The sequence below is a fragment of the Hypanus sabinus genome, chromosome 22, assembly GCF_030144855.1.
Source record: "Hypanus sabinus isolate sHypSab1 chromosome 22, sHypSab1.hap1, whole genome shotgun sequence".
NCBI classification, from domain to species: Eukaryota; Metazoa; Chordata; class Chondrichthyes; order Myliobatiformes; family Dasyatidae; genus Hypanus; species Hypanus sabinus.
In genome coordinates, this window is record NC_082727.1 from 21,220,799 (window position 1) to 21,236,681 (window position 15,883).

At 46.0% G+C, this 15,883-nt stretch overlaps 1 protein-coding gene across 7 annotated transcripts in view; it reads right to left on the minus strand.

Moving 5' to 3' along the window:
• nt5c2a (5'-nucleotidase, cytosolic IIa) overlaps positions 1-15,571 on the minus strand; it is a 73,035-nt gene extending 57,464 nt beyond the window's left edge. The window contains exons 1-3 of one of the 7 annotated variants that reach the window (XM_059947234.1): positions 15,438-15,571; positions 4,960-5,140; positions 355-461 (exon numbers count right to left, since the gene is read on the minus strand). In XM_059947234.1, coding sequence (XP_059803217.1) covers positions 355-446 — 92 coding nt within the window. In that variant the 5' untranslated portion in view covers positions 447-461; positions 4,960-5,140; positions 15,438-15,571. Of the gene's footprint in view, positions 1-354; positions 462-4,959; positions 5,141-14,080; positions 14,151-15,328; positions 15,346-15,437 lie in introns of those variants that run through there. The other 6 variants (XM_059947229.1, XM_059947231.1, XM_059947230.1 and 3 more) reach the window with 6 other exon arrangements.
• Positions 15,572-15,883: the final 312 nt, after the last annotated feature.

Here is a 15,883-nt window from a genome sequence, read left to right on the forward strand (position 1 = left end):
AGAAAGCCCAATGCAGTCAGGTAGCAGCAAAACTGACCCTTCAGCACCCTCCACCCCAGGGTCCATTTTACACTCATTCATCTTATTCTCCACACACCCATATCAACTTCTCCTAAATTCTGCCCCTAGCCAATATGCTAGGGGAATTTCAGAAAGCAATTAGCCCACCAACTGAGCAGCTCTGGAATTAGCAAGGAAACTGAAGCATCCAGAGGAAACCCCCAAAGTCGCAGGGTGAACATGCAAACTCCACAAAGAGGTCAGGATTGAATATGATTTCTCAATGGAGCTCCCCATTTTCCCATACTTCCATTGAGGGCCCTCCCCTGACCAGAAGAGCACACAACTACATACCGGTGGTAAGCCTCGCGACGATATTTCTTCATAGCACTCCCATCCATAGTTCCTGGTGGGTCATCATTCAGCTTCTCACTCCAGGAAGACATGTTGGTTTCAGTGATCTAAAGAGATGGGGAAGAGCAGAAATGGCTTATCACCCAATAGCCTCAGGCCGAAAGGCTAGTCATCAGCTTAGTTTTAGGGACTGGAACATTCACCAACAGGTAACACTGGACAACAAAGAATTTGCTTCCTGAATACCTTTAGGTGTATCTCATGAATTTTGGGCTACTGATCATGAAAGTCAGCATGAAATTTCTCTATCACGCACCATTTTTTAAATAAACTTATGTTTATTATTTCAATTCATAATTCAAGTCAATTAAAATGTTGCCTACAATGTAAACTGGAAAGTTTCCTATCTTGTCCAGGCATGCTTGGACATGCTTAGGTGGCGTGGCTGCTGCATGGCAGGACAGGTTAGTAATAATTACCATTTTCAGGACTGTAAGGATGGAATTTGCTATCACCAAGCACAAAAATTTCTATGAAGGATTTTGATATTTGAAACAGATGCTTCCCAGAATAACTAATGCCAAGATTAAGGAAAGCAATTTTGTTGGTCCACAAATCAAACAGGTTATCAATGACAGGCAATTTGAAGAATTTCTAGTGGGACCAGAGAAAATCACATGGAAGGCATTCAAGGAAGTTGATTAAATTTTTCCTCAGCATCTACAGAGCACCAAACTACATGCAGCTGGTTGAAAGCATGCTTCAAACATAAAACCATGAAATGCAACATGTCACTAAAGATTCATTTTCTGCATTCCCATTTAGATTTCTTCCATACAGATCTTGGTGCTGTTAGTGACAAGCATGGTATAAGGTTTCACCAGGACATTGCAGTCATGGAGAAAAGATACCAGGGCAACTGGAATCCATCAATGCTGGCAAATTATTGTTGGACACTTAAGCGAGAAGCCTCAGACACCAAGTACAAATGAAAATCATCAACAAAATATTTTTAACTTAGTTGAACTATTGCAAAGCATCAGCACCATTATGCAATTAAATATACAGGCAGCCCCCGGGTTACGAACGAGTTCCGTTCCTGCGTTCGTTTGTAAGTCGGATTTATACGCAAGTCAAAACAAGAACATCCAGTATTATTTAGCATCAGTTAGTCAAATGTTTGTCTTAGTATATAGTATATATTTTACCTTTCTATGCATATAAAACGCTTAAATGTATGTATTCCAATAATTAAGCCACTGCATTGCTTAGTAATAATTGCAGCTTTCATCAGGGCAGGGCCTTTCACAAACTCCATTATTCTCACTTTATCCTTTAAAATTGTTCTGATCGTTGACCAACTGTAGCTTAACGCTTTTCCAATGACCGATAATATTTCACCTCTTTCCAAACGCTTTATTATTTCCACTTTATTTTCAATTGTGATCGCTTCCCGTCAGTGGAACAGAAACACTGCCTAGGGTGTAGTCCATCTGGTCCAGGTAACTTGCCTATCTTCAGTAAACACAAAGTGCACTGCAGATGCTGTGGTCAAACCAAGACGTACAAAAAAGCTGGATGAACTCAGCAGGTCAGGCAGCATCCGTTGAAAGGAGCAGTCAACATTCATCAGGACTAAAGAAGGAGGGGGCAGAGGCCCTATAAAGAAGGTGGGGGGAGGGTGGAAAACCAATCAGAGGAAAGATCAAGGGGTGGGGGAGGGGATAGGCAGGAGAGATGAAGAAGGAATCTAAGGGGAAAGCACTATGGGTAGTAGAAGAAGGCAGAATCATGAGAGGTGATAGGCAGCTAGAAGAGGAGACAAGAGTGAAGTTGGGATGGGGGAAGGGAGAGGGAGGGAATTACCAGAAGTTGGAGAATTTGATGTTCATACCAAGGGGCTGGAGACTACCCAGACGGTAGATGCTTCCCTTCCCCCACCTCTTGATCTTTCCTCTGATTGGTTTTCCACCCTCCCCCCCACCTTCTTTATAGGGCCTCTGCCCCCTCCTTCTTTAGTCCTGACGAAGGGTCTCAACCCGAAACATTGACTGCTCCTTTCAACAGATGCTGCCCGACCTGCTGAGTTCATCCGGCTTTTTTGTACGGCTTGATCTTACCCATCTTCAGACTGTTCAGCTTCCTGAGCACCTTCTCCATAGTAATGGCAACTACATTCACTTCTGCCCCTGGCACTCTCAAACTGGTAAACCACAGACAATGCATCCGCTGGGATTCGTATTAGCTGCAGAGAACAGTCTCTGACCCCTATCATTTTCCACTCCCTATCACCACAATCACACAACTTGAATGCCCCCTTGTACCATGATACTACATTCTCAGCCCAGCTGCTCTCATGCTGACAGAAATCCTTACCTCAGCTGAAGTTCAGCAAGTTACATTTACTGCAGAAATCACCATGCCCAAGCACATCAATCTTTATTTAATTACTATAATTTATGTGATTACCATGTATTACCTTGAGATTCATTTTCTTGCAGGCATTCACAGGGGAAAAAAGAAACAATAGAATTTTACAAAAAGCTACAGATAAACAAAGACTGACAAACAACCAAACACGAAGACAAACTGTGTCAATAAAAATACTGAGAACATGAGTTGTAAAGAATGTTTGAGAGTGAGCCTTTGAACGTGAGGCTACACTCTCACCCTTAAACACCCAAGTCAATCTCGTATGGAACAAAGGTCAGGGGGTAATAAAGCCCAGAGGTTTCACCCATTGCGAGTTAGTTAACTCCTTAGATCTGATTCTAGGTGCTTACCCAATCGTGTGGATTAAAGATTAGTTGTTCACTGATGCGCCCAGCTTGGAATTCACATCATCTGACTCCACATTTAGAGGCCAATTTGGATGATCAACATCAGGATGGCATTAGGGAGACACCTCTGACCTACTGCTCAACAGAAAATCAAAGCCGTCTATACCATTCAATGTCTAAACTTGGGCAGGATTGGCAAACCAAGAGAATTGGGACCTGTACCGTACCGATTCATTATAGACAAGGCTGACTGGATATCTACCTTCCCAGCTGCAACAGCTTAAGCCAAGAATTTGCTGACATTAGCTGCAGAAATTGCTGTGGTGTTAAAAAAAAAAGCCAAGGCCATGGGAACCATCCGATGGAAAGAGTCAGACTGGACTGCTATGGTTTCTATGGTCAGACATACTAACATTTACTTCTGGTCAATAAGCTCCGCAATATAGCTGGTGCCAACGGAATCACACCAACCAAAGATCAGTTCATTCAGAACAACAGTAAACAATTGCATTCAGCTGCAAAGAATATAAATGACTGGAAGGCTACATTCAACTTACTAAGATATTGGTTCTCGTCACCTCACCATAGGAAGGATGAGTTTATACTGGAGAAAGTGGCAGAGGAGATTCCCCAGGGCGTTGCCTGGATTAGAGGACTTTAGTTGTGGGAAAGAGATTGGATAGACTAGGTTTATTCATCTTGGAGGTTGAGGGGGGGGGGGTGTTATCTAAAAGGCTGAGATAGGATAGATAGAATCCTTCTCCCATGGTAGGCATATCTAAAACAAGGCGGCACGGTTTAAGGTGAGAGGAAGAAGTTTTAAAGGTGATTTAAGAGATAAGTTTGCTTTTTCATTTCTACAGAGTGACTGATACCTAGAACTTGCTGTCAGAGGTGGTGGAAGCAGTTACAATCACTACATTTAAATGACATTTAGGCAGGCAAGGCACAGAAAGAATCAGACCTCGTATGAACAAACAAGATTAGTGTAGATGGGCTGAAAGGTCAGATAGGATGAACATCCCCTACCATAGAAGTGGAGGATGTAGGTTCGATGGCAACATTTAAGAGAAATTAGGTTAAATACATTGATGGAGGTGTATGGGACTAAGCAGAGTAATAATTCAGCACAGCTAAAGGACCTGTTTCTGTGCTGTAGTGCTCCAAATCCAGATTTTATTCTATAGAGAGAATGCTAGGCAGAAAGGAAAACACACCTTTATCATTATGAATGGTTTTGGATAAGCAAAGTGGGAAGAAACTTGCTACAACAGGGAAAGCTGAGATCAAAGTTTATAAATGTTATAGGTGTTAAAAAATAAAATCAAGTCATGAATTCAGGAAAACATTGAGGTATGGTGAGAATATGGAACTCACTGTCACAGTGAATGGATTTAAGTAGAAGCTGAATAAACCAGGAGACACATTCATTCACTAGACGGCCATTGCCCTGATCTTGGCCTCCTGCACATTCCCAAATGCACTGCATCAGTGGTGCCTGTGCCATCCATTACTGGGGGAAGGTTGTGAAACCATGATCCCGTTGAGCCAAATCTAAAGTTGTTTGAAAATGCTAATTGGAAGTTGATTTAGAGAGCATAGTTCATGGGTTGTAAAATCCTGTAACACAGAAACAGTATCATATCAAACTAAGATTATAATTGCTCAATATTTCTGATACCCATCAACAAACATTGCGAAGGTACTGAATCAACACAGGTTAGAAACAAAGGTTCAGTTATGTTCCATCAAAGACTGAGAGAGCAGTGGCAGCACAAGTTCCACACATGAGGAACTACAATACACAGGAGAGGTTTTGTCGTACCTGTTTTTATGTTTTATTTTTATGTGCAGACAGATAAAAGCTGTAACACTGAAAAGCAAAGTATAGGCAGCCTCAGAAGCGATGTCCTGATCCAGAAATCTCCTGAAAACGTGTTCGCTTGGTCACAGGATTAAAGTTATCAGAGCCACCCAATAGCAATTGGAAAACCAAATGTTTTTCCCTGTTTAAAAGAAAAAGCAACTGAGATCAACAAACTTTTACTGCACCCAGTTCAAACCCCAACAATCTGTGGAACAACAGCAACTGATTATAATAGACTTTGTGCCCCTGTATTGGGGAGAGCAGCAGGCTGAGTTCACAATCACCCAGCATCAAGCCCTTCAGCCTGTTAACTCCATACTGGCCCTTTGTGGCAACAATCCAGCTAGTCCCTCTTCCCTGGTTTCCAGCTGTAGAAATAAAGGAGGTAGATAGGACAAATAGTAATAAAATCTTCCTCCCACAGTAAGGGCAACAAAATCAAGAGGACATAGGCTTATGGTGAGGGGAAGGAGTTTTAGAGGGGATTGGAAATTTTTTTAACATACACAAGAGTTTGGATGGTATCTGCCAGAGGAATTGATGGAATCAAATGAAATTACTTCATTTAAGATATATTAAGACAGACAATATTTATAATAGAAAGGGCACAAAAGCAAATGTTCTTAATAAGGGCAATTAGGATTCATGTAAGCAGGCAAGAAGGTTGGCAGGGACAGTATTTCCCAAAGGGCTTGTTTCTGTGCCATACAACTCTCTAACTCATAACATTGAAAACCTTTTCTCTGCAGTATTTCAGAAAGTCACACAACTCCACTACAAACCTTCCAGTGAAATAGATGCATATTATTATCAGAATTGGATACTGTTTCCTGTTAACGAGCACTGAGAAAAGCACAGAGGTGTAACCAACCCCAAGAGCAGAACCCTTCCCCCAGCCCAATAAAAAAATAGCCTCTCTCATTACTACCCTGCCCTTTTGTTACATGGCCAGTTTTCTATCTAGGTCATTGAGGCCACTCTGTTCCACAGCTCCAGGTCTTGTCGACAAGCCCTAGGAACACACACAAAAAGCTGGGAGAACTTAAAAGGTCAAAATGCTGAGGGCGCTAAACACGTCAGGCAGCATCTATGGAAATGAATAAACTGTCGACGTTTCGGGCCAATGCCCTTCTTCAGGACTGGAAAGGAAGGGGAGAAGTCAGAATAAAAAGGGGTGGGGGGAAGAGAAATACAAGATGGCAGGTGATAGGTGAAACTGGGAGATGGGAGGGAGTGAAGGAAAGTGCTGGGAATTTGTTTGGAGAAAGCATCTGCAGACTTTTGTAAAGGGGGTTTCTTTTTTTTCTTTTTGTTACTGTTGGGAAAGGGTTTCCTTTTGTTAACTCGCAGGAATGCTAATTTACTGATAACGAGAATGGTATTCCTTTGTAAACCAAATAGGGATTAATGTTCTTTCTTCTGAGTCTGTAAGCTTTTGTTGACGGGCTTTTGGGCAGATCAGCGCGAGGGGGTCGAGAGAGAGGGCGCAATGCTCTAAGCTGGGCGAGGATCGGACCCCAAAGGGGGGGTCCGAGGCCGGGAGATTCTCCGAGGAGGGGGGGGATGAAGCTAGATGTGCTTGGTTGACCACTCGGAGGGTCCTGAGCTGTTTGGAGAGTCGAGGAGTTCGGAGGGTCCTGAGCTGCGAGTCGAGGAGTCCGGAGGGGATCGAATGGTGGCCAGAAGACTTCAGTAATTGAGCTCCAACGGCTGTGCACGAAGTGGTTTGGACTTTGATAAGTTTGGCGCCTTTTCTTTAATTTTCTCTTCATATATACTGTATTGTTATTAATCACTTAGTTATAGTAACCTTTATAAATTGTACTCATTTAATCGCATATGGTGTACTGTTTGTTCTTTGGCGAGGCGGGGACATCACACAGCATCCACACCAGCTGATTACCCAGTTTGGCGGGGCTGAAGGCTGCTCCCCCTAGACAAGAACGAGCTGAGCGAGCCTGAGGCGACCCAGGGAGTTACATTGTGGGATGCTTGTCCGGGGTTGATTTCTGTGGAAGCTGTGTGATCACCCTCTTTAAATTGTGTCTGCGGCGAAGAGCTGGTGTGCCTTTGTGGGTGTGCGATTGCTGGTTATCACTGCGTGTGTGTTGGGTGGGGTGGTTGCTGTTGGCTGACGAAATGGTGGTGGGACCATGGGCTGACTACTGTTTGGAGAGTGAGGAGTGACAGGTTGGGATGTTTCAACAGTGGTGAGCTCCGCCCGGTTGTTGGAATAATGTCCAGCCCTAAAGGGGCGGAGGCGTGGGCGGAGCGGACCCCTCAGTTGTTGGGTGAGTGGCAGTGCTTGGCTGAGGAAAAGCGACAGGGACGGGTTGAAAGTTTGAGTAGGCGGGCTGGTGACTTTGTTAGAACTGTCAGGCGCAATTACCTCGAAGTGACCGCTGCCAGTTCTGGGAAAGTGTGGGAAAATGCGTGTGGTTCGACTGGAAGTCAAATGCCGCAGCTGTGGGGCTTATTATATCTGTGGCAGGAGATTGGTGGGAAGTTGTTAGGGTATCCCTTTTTGCCTAGGGGGGCAGATAAATTGCTTGTGGTGCCAAGGGGATCTGTCAAGGGGATCGGTTGTTCCGTTGATTCGAGAGGTGTCGGGAAACTTAGAAGAGGCCCAGTGGGGGAACAGCTTGGGGTCTCTGGGGGAGCACGTTCCCAGCAATGTACCAAGGAACTCCCGAAAGGAACAGACCCTATTCCTGAAGGCTTAGAGGGGCCATGCGCACAGGTGTTGTTACGGATGGATGGAAGTCAAGTTAAAGCCATCCTCGGCACCGGGGCGCCGGTGAAGTTGCTGTACAGTTTGTTTCATAACCGTTGTTGGAAGCATTTACCCTTGACGACATTAAGGACACTGGAGATTCGGGGTACCAGTGCCAGTGATTATCCAGACAACGGTTGTTGGTCAGTGAAAATGGAGTTCTTAGAGGCAAATGTGGAGGAGACTGAGGTTCATGAATCGTTAATGCTGATGTGTCCGGACCCTGTTGAGACGGGCAGCGTTTCTGTTCTAGAGAGAACCAAAATCCTGCTGGTGCGCTTGGGAGCCTGCCCGGAGGAGGCGGGTGAGCGCTGTTTGGAGGCATTGTCGATGCACCCAGGGTTTCGAGCTGCTTGTGTGGACGTGTGTAGCAGCATTGGGCTGATACCGAATTCAAACAAGAGCCAGTGGCGGTACGGCCTGGGGGAAGTATCTGAGGGTGAGACCCTCTTCGTGGACGCTGCGAAACACCACAAGGGAGGGGAGTTGACTGCTGAAGACACCTCGGAGAGAGAGAGGTTGCGGCGACTGGCCCCTACAGCCGTGGAAGATGTAGGCAGCGTGTGTATGGATTATATTGCGTTGAAGAGGCGCACTGTCAGTGACCAGAATATGGCCCTGAGGGCCAGAGAGGAGATGGCCTGTCTGAGTGGTGTGAAGTGGTTTAAGGTGCTGGATCTGAGGAGTGGATGTTGCCAGATCCCGATGAGTGGGGCCAACAAGGAGAAGACGGCCGTTATAAATTCCCTAGGAGTCTTCGGGTCCGAAAAGATGCCACAGGGCATATCTGGAGCCCTTGCAACCTTCCTGCGGGGCAGGTGGAAGACCATAGGGGATGTGGAGGCGTTTGGAGTTTTGGTGTATGTGGATGATCTCTTGGTATTTGGATTTGCCTCAAGAGAATATGAAGTGAGGTCGTTGCAGGAGCAGCTGAGAACTACCGAGTTAAAGTGTTTTCGGGACACGTGCCAGGGCTGGCGAAGGTCGCAGCTTGTGAGAGACTGTCTCTACGGAATCAAGTTTGAAATGAAGACGGAGAGACTGGAGAAAGTGATCTGGAACCATTCGGAAGACTTACAAGTTGGAGAGAATGAAGGAAGTTGTCTGACTGAGGGTAATAGCAAACTGAGAACCCGGAGAGGGGAGTTTGCAGAGGTGAAGAAATTACAGACAAATCTCAGAAGCTTGAAGGGAACCTGAAGATGACCATCGACAGTTCAAATTAAGTGCAAAACCTGAAAGTTGATCTGGAAGAAGTCATGAGGAAGAAAAAGCTGGAGAGAAGTGCAGTGAATACTGAACAGGAGGCTGAAGAGACTGCGGGAGCAGTGCAGGCCACGTGTTTCCGTTTGGAGAAGATCAAACAGCAGCTACCAATCACAGGAATGAGGAAGAATACAGATTCGATGGATGATGTGCTGGATGTGTGGTACATGCTGCCTTTTGCTGACTTTCCCTCGATTGAGGAAGAGACCTTTGGCCCTTCTCCCATTGAGTCAGGTGTAGCGGGGAGGGTTAGCTGTGTGCAGTGTGGGGCATGAGTGAGAGGTTGAGAGAGGAGTTGGTAGTGGGCCCAAAGTATCCTCAGTTGTGTCCGAGCCTGAAGGGTTTAGGTGAGGGGGTACGGAGGCCTCAGAAGGGTTAGGGAACTCCCAGATAGTTGGCCTAAGTAGCGCCTGAGGAACAGGGCGTGAGGGTTACTGTGTGGGGAGGAGATATCACTGTTTGTGCTTGGGTTTCGGTGTGTTGGCAGGAAAGGTGGCGAGTTATTTAGTAGTCATGAGGACATGACTTTTATTTGGTGGAGGAAGTGTGTAAAGGGGGTTTCTTTTTTTTCTTTTGTTACTGTTGGGAAAGGGTTTCCTTTTGTTAACTCGCAGGAATGCTAATTTACTGATAACGAGAATGGTATTCCTTTGTAAACCAAATAGGGATTAATGTTCTTTCTTCTGAGTCTGTAAGCTTTTGTTGACGGGCTTTTGGGCAGATCAGCGCAAGGGGGTCGAGAGAGAGGGCGCAATGCTCTAAGCTGGGCGAGGATCGGACCCCAAAGGGGGGTCCGAGGCCGGGAGATTCTCCGAGGAGGGGGGGGGATGAAGCTAGATGTGCTTGGTTGACCACTCGGAGGGTCCTGAGCTGTTTGGAGAGTCGAGGAGTTCGGAGGGTCCTGAGCTGCGAGTCGAGGAGTCCGGAGGGGATCGAATGGTGGCCAGAAGACTTCAGTAATTGAGCTCCAACGGCTGTGCACGAAGTGGTTTGGACTTTGATAAGTTTGGCGCCTTTTCTTTAATTTTCTCTTCATATATACTGTATTGTTATTAATCACTTAGTTATAGTAACCTTTATAAATTGTACTCATTTAATCGCATATGGTGTACTGTTTGTTCTTTGGCGAGGCGGGGACATCACACAGCATCCACACCAGCTGATTACCCAGTTTGGCGGGGCTGAAGGCTGCTCCCCCTAGACAAGAACGAGCTGAGCGAGCCTGAGGCGACCCAGGGAGTTACACTTTCCTTGTGTTCTGATGACAAACCTTATTTACCTGGCATCTTTTCAACCTGCAGTTTCAGAATGGGTGTGCAATCCATTCTTCCCTTGTGTCATGGGATGTTAAGAAAATAGCTTGCTATCACTTTTGGGTCATGTGGGTGAACCATTTGGGTCACCTGAAAAGTTAAAAGCCAGGTTACTGTATTATAGATTTCTGTACTGCCAACACTGTGTTAACACTGTATCTGCTTCTTTTACATGCAGTCTGCACTTCATAAATCCACCCTGCCTTCTCTTATCAATTCACACTTGTCCAAGTGCCTGGTAATTCTTTCCCTGATTGTTTTGAAAATGGTACCCGCCACGGTGATTGCCAATTACCTGATCATTATGGAATGTCCCAAAGCAATGTCACAAGGTGAGAGGACTGTTCCCTATAACCCACCACAGCAGTTCATTGTCAGTCACTGATATCCAGCTGCCTTCATGAGGGGAAGAGGTTAAAGATACATCACACTTCAAAAATAGTTGCTGCACTAGCTTTTTCTTTCTCACATCTCATTCTTCCTAAAAATAGACTTCAAAAAAAAAATACACATACAAGGAGAGCATTGCTGCATTCTGAAGGCTGGCAATCCGGATCATGAAATTCCAGCTCTCCGACCACAAGGACATTGACAGAGATCTCAAAAATAAAAGAAAACAGGCACGCACCAGTCCTTGTGAATGGTGGCAGAACCAACAGGAGTAACATTTGCAAATGTTTCTAAGTTCTATCTACATAGAGTAGCTTGTTGCTAACTGCCCAGAACATGCAGACTTCCCACAAGGTCATGCTGTGGTGGTGAGTCAACCATCCACGTTAAGCATTTCTGTCATGGAACTAAACAAATGGACAGAGGTGATAAACAGGGCAGCAGCTTGCTCTTGCCTATTTTAGATGAGTGTATAACATCAAAACAACTCCACAGACAGAAGCAGGTAACGGCTTCTCTGCAGGAGCCAAGTTCAGTTCCTGTCCAGCCAGGGACCAGGTGGTGAGGACAAAAGGAAGAGTAAAAATCTTATATTTATTAACCCATAAAACATAGGAACAGAATTAGGCCATTCGGCCCACTGAGTCTGCTCCGCTATTCCATCATAGTTGATTTATTATCCCGCTCAATCCCATTCTCCTGCTTCCCCCCCCTCCCCACCCCATTGACACACTTACAAGAACCTATTAAGCTCCACTTGGCTTCCACAGCAATCTGGGACAATGAATTTCACAGATTCTCCACCATGTGGCTAAAGAAATTCTTCCTTATCTCTCTTCTAAATCCTAAGGCTTTCTGGAACTTTCAACAGATTTGGTACAACCGATTGCTTCACTTCAAAGGGCAATTAAAAGTCACCAGATACACACACACACACTCACTCACTCACTCTCTACTGGAGGAACTCAGCAGGTCAGGCAGCATCTTTGGAGGGAACAGTTGACTGAAAGTTCTTGGCTTGAAACAAGTTCATTTTCTTCAAGATGGAGTCATTTGGGGACAAGTATTGAGGCAGAAGCTTACCAACATCTGGTGATAGGTAGAATCTCATGGCGAGGGAGAGGCAGTTGAAAAAAGTTACACAGACAGAACCAGGTGGGGGAAGAGGAGAGACACATAGGTGATAGGTGGAACTAAATTAAGGAGAGCTGACAGATAGAGCTGAAAGAGGGAGGGAAAAATTTTCCAAGAGCAGTCACGGTCATGAGACCATGATTGCCACGAGATACGACACACAGTCGATGACCATTGAGGACATGCCCGCTTCTCATTACTACCATCAGGGAGGAGGTACAGGAACCTGAAGGCACACACTCAATTATTTAGGAACAGCTTCTTCCTCCATCAGATTTTCTGAACCTCACTATTCAGGTCTTTTTTTTGCACTATGTATTTATATTTGTTATTTCTTATTTTAATCTAAAATATATTTTTTTTAAATGTATTGCACTGCACTTCTGGGGCAAAACAACAAATTTCACAATGTGTCAATGATAACAATTCTGGCTCAGAGTCTGACAGACAGGTCAGTGTGGCAATGAGAAGGGTGTTAAATGATATGCAGCCACAAGCTCATGATGGTCATTGCTGACAAGAGTATAAGAGCTTTAGAAACCAGTTGTGTAGTTTCTGCTTGGCCTCATGGGTATAGGGAAAGCCACATCTAGAGCACCAAATGCAACAGAGAAAAGCAGTGTTCCTTCCCTGAAGGACATTGTGACAGCTTCTCTGGGTTATTGTTATTGAATTCAGAATCTACGCTGCTGAGTTATATAACCATACAACAATTAGAGCACGGAAACTGGCCATCTCGGCCCTTCTAATCCGTGCCAACACTTACACTCACCTAGTCCCACTGTCCCGCACTCAGCCCATAACCCTCTATTCCTTTCCTGTCCATATACCTATCCAATTTTACTTTAAATGACAATACCAAACCTGCCTCTACCACTTCTACTGGAAGCTCATTCCACACAGCTACCACTGAGTAAAGAAATCCCCCTCATGTTACCCTTAAACTTTGCCCCTTGACTCTCAAATCATGTCCTCTTGTTTTGAGTTCAGAATTCCTGTTTCCTAGATGTGGTTTGTCCAGGTACCTGAACACATAGTGGAACAGAATCATTGACACAGTTGCCCTGCCTCCCCCACCTTCACCCTTGGATAGTGTTGGGAACAGATGGACAATAACAGCTCCAAACACTTAGAGAATTCAACAACGATGTGGCTCATTTGCTCCACCTCACTATCCGCCTGTTTATATCCCTCAATTAAAACTGATAAGCACTGATGCACCTTGTAATTATGCCTAATGTGACTCACTCTGGCCCTTTCATTACTATCTCTGCAATCCCATCATGACACAATGTTTATGATGTTCTACTGCAAGATGCTCGGTAAACTGCACTGCTCACTGTAGATTATGGTATTGCATGACTCGCGTGGAATTTTGTTAGCTGCCTCTGCTGTTTGCCAGAAGTAGCAGCAGAATGTTGCTGCAGTATGAACTCCCTCTCGATGCACTGGGCCAAAGTACATACACTTCTATTGAGCAGCCCAGCTAAAAACTCTGCAATGCAGATCTATAACTGCGACTCAGTGAGACAATGAACTGAATCAGTGGAGCTGCCCGCTGATGCATTCTTTCTGGGAGTGTGCCTGTAATTGGACTTCAGCAGCACATGAAATAAAAGGCTAAGATGTAACCTGAGGCCAAACAATTCCCAGCAACTTCAAGGGGAAAAACTTGGGACCAGATGTGCAAAATATTTCTGACCTTAAAAATCAAAACTACTCCTGTTCCAATACTCAAAAAAAAATCAGTTGACTCACTGGGATTCACAGAGCATCCCAAGGGATAAACAGAGCAAAGAGTTTCATGATCTTACATGGGCCAGCAGTTTTTGTTTCCATCTTGACATGCTGTGGAGATTCACCCAAGCCCTTATCAGTGGAAATATCCATTTTAAAAATGAATGCCCAGAGAATGGGGAAAATTAGTCCGTGTCCATTGCTCATTACCTCCGAGGGGATGGTGATCAGAACAGTGTTTTGCTCAACAATTTAAATTGGAAGTGAAGAGTGATTGATAGAATGGGTCAGATCTGGTAAAGGATACACAGGTCCTTTCCAGGAAGATATAGTGACAACTCGTTCAGGATCCCAAATGTTTTTATTTCAGAATAATTCAATTTTGTACCCACGGTGGCAAGAATGATACTTGTATCACCTGCTTAATGCAATAACAGAACCATTATCTGACAGTGTCTATATTTACCTCAGTACATGGCTTATGTCAACAAAACATCATTACTAAGACTGCAGCATAATCACAGTGTGCTGGAGGAACTCAGCAGGTCAGGCAGTATCTATGGAGAAAAATAAACAGTCCCTCTCAGATGGTCTAAATCCAGTTCCTATGCCTTATGTTCTCCTGAACTCCAATGGGCCAGTAGCATAGCACTCACTCCAAGTTTTGGGATCAAAATGCTGAACTGACACCTACAACTTCAAAGTCTGAGAATCTCTCTGCACAGCTAACCAGTACAGATTTCAGACAATAAAACTGGCTGCAACAGTGACTGCAAACACCTCATCTTCCTCTCCGAAGACCTGCTCCCTTTCTCTGCAAAGGATCACGTCTGATCACTTGGCCCTTTTTCTTGTTCTGCCTGCCACATACAGAGCAGCACTACAAACAATGAAAATGGCAAAAGGAAGCAAATCGTCACCTCCCCAACAGCACAGAGAGATCAAGCCTCAGAAAGGAGCAAAAACATCCAGTGGTGAGGAATCCTAATGTGGGCAAAAGGGGAGGGAGAAATCTGCAGATGGTCTAGGGAGTGGTGGGGTGGGTGGGGGAGTCCTCTGCAGACTTAGTTGGGGAGCAGAATGGCAGGGGATCTGGATGGAGGGGAGCTGAACTGCAGCAGAGACCAGGCTGGGGGGGAGGGTCAGCAAGGTATCCAAGAGGGCTGAGGAATCAGAAGATCTGGGGAATGAGGAGGAGGAAGGGTGGACGGAAGGTAAAATTGGTGGGACATCCGAGGGAAAGAGGAACGCAGGGCAACGGAGATCAGTGCTCAGGAGAAAGTAGAAGGAATGGGGTGGGAGAGCAGATAGCCCAACAACAGAAGTGAATCGACAGAGAAAAGGAAGTTATTACTGTTAACTGCACAAGCGCACATATACATAGGAACAATGTTTGAAAGAAGCAATCAACGGAAGCCAAGAGAAAATCAGTGACTGTAGAGTCCTGAAAGGAGGGAGAAGGTATATTGGGGGAAAGGTGAATGGAGACCCAGGAGGGATCACGGGGAAAAGTGAATGGGACAAGCTCTGGGCAATGCACCCGTGACGGGGCAACAGCGGCTGAGGGGGCGGGAGCTCCCGGGTCGGTGAGGTAGGGAAGCGGAGGCCGGAGGGGACAGCGCCGGGCGGCGGAAGCGAGCGAGCCCGGGAACCCCGCGCCGGACAGCGCGCAGGCGCCAACCGTCGCCCCCGATCGTGCGGGTGACCCGTCAACCTTGCCAACAGACGTTTCCCAATGACCCTTCACCCTGCCGATCGTCATCATCCAGTGGTCCGTCACCCTAACGACCGTTCTCACCCCAACACCCGCTACCCCAACTCACCCGCTCCGAGCTGCGGGGCGCCAAGTGCGACTCGACCGTCTGCGCGCGCGCAGCACCGCTGGGACGTCACGGCTCGAAACCGGAGCCTGCCTTTAAAGGGGCAGGCACCCCACCTGCGGCCGTCTTAAAGGGGCAGGCACCCCATCCGCGGCCGAGAGCATTAAAGGGGCAGGCACCCCATCCGCGGCCGAGAGCATTAAAGGGGCAGGCACCCCACCTGCGGCCGAGAGCATTAAAGGGGCAGGCACCCCACCTGCGGCCGTCTTAAAGGGGCGGGCACCCCATCCGCGGCCTAGAGTTTGAAAGGGCATGCACCCTTTCCATAATAGTGAGACACAATTATAATTGCTGAGGAATTAAAACTGCATGCAGCTTTCCATTTTATACAGGATGGGAAACCACAGATAGGTTTTGGATCAGCAGTAGTTTTTGGTTCAGACGGCATA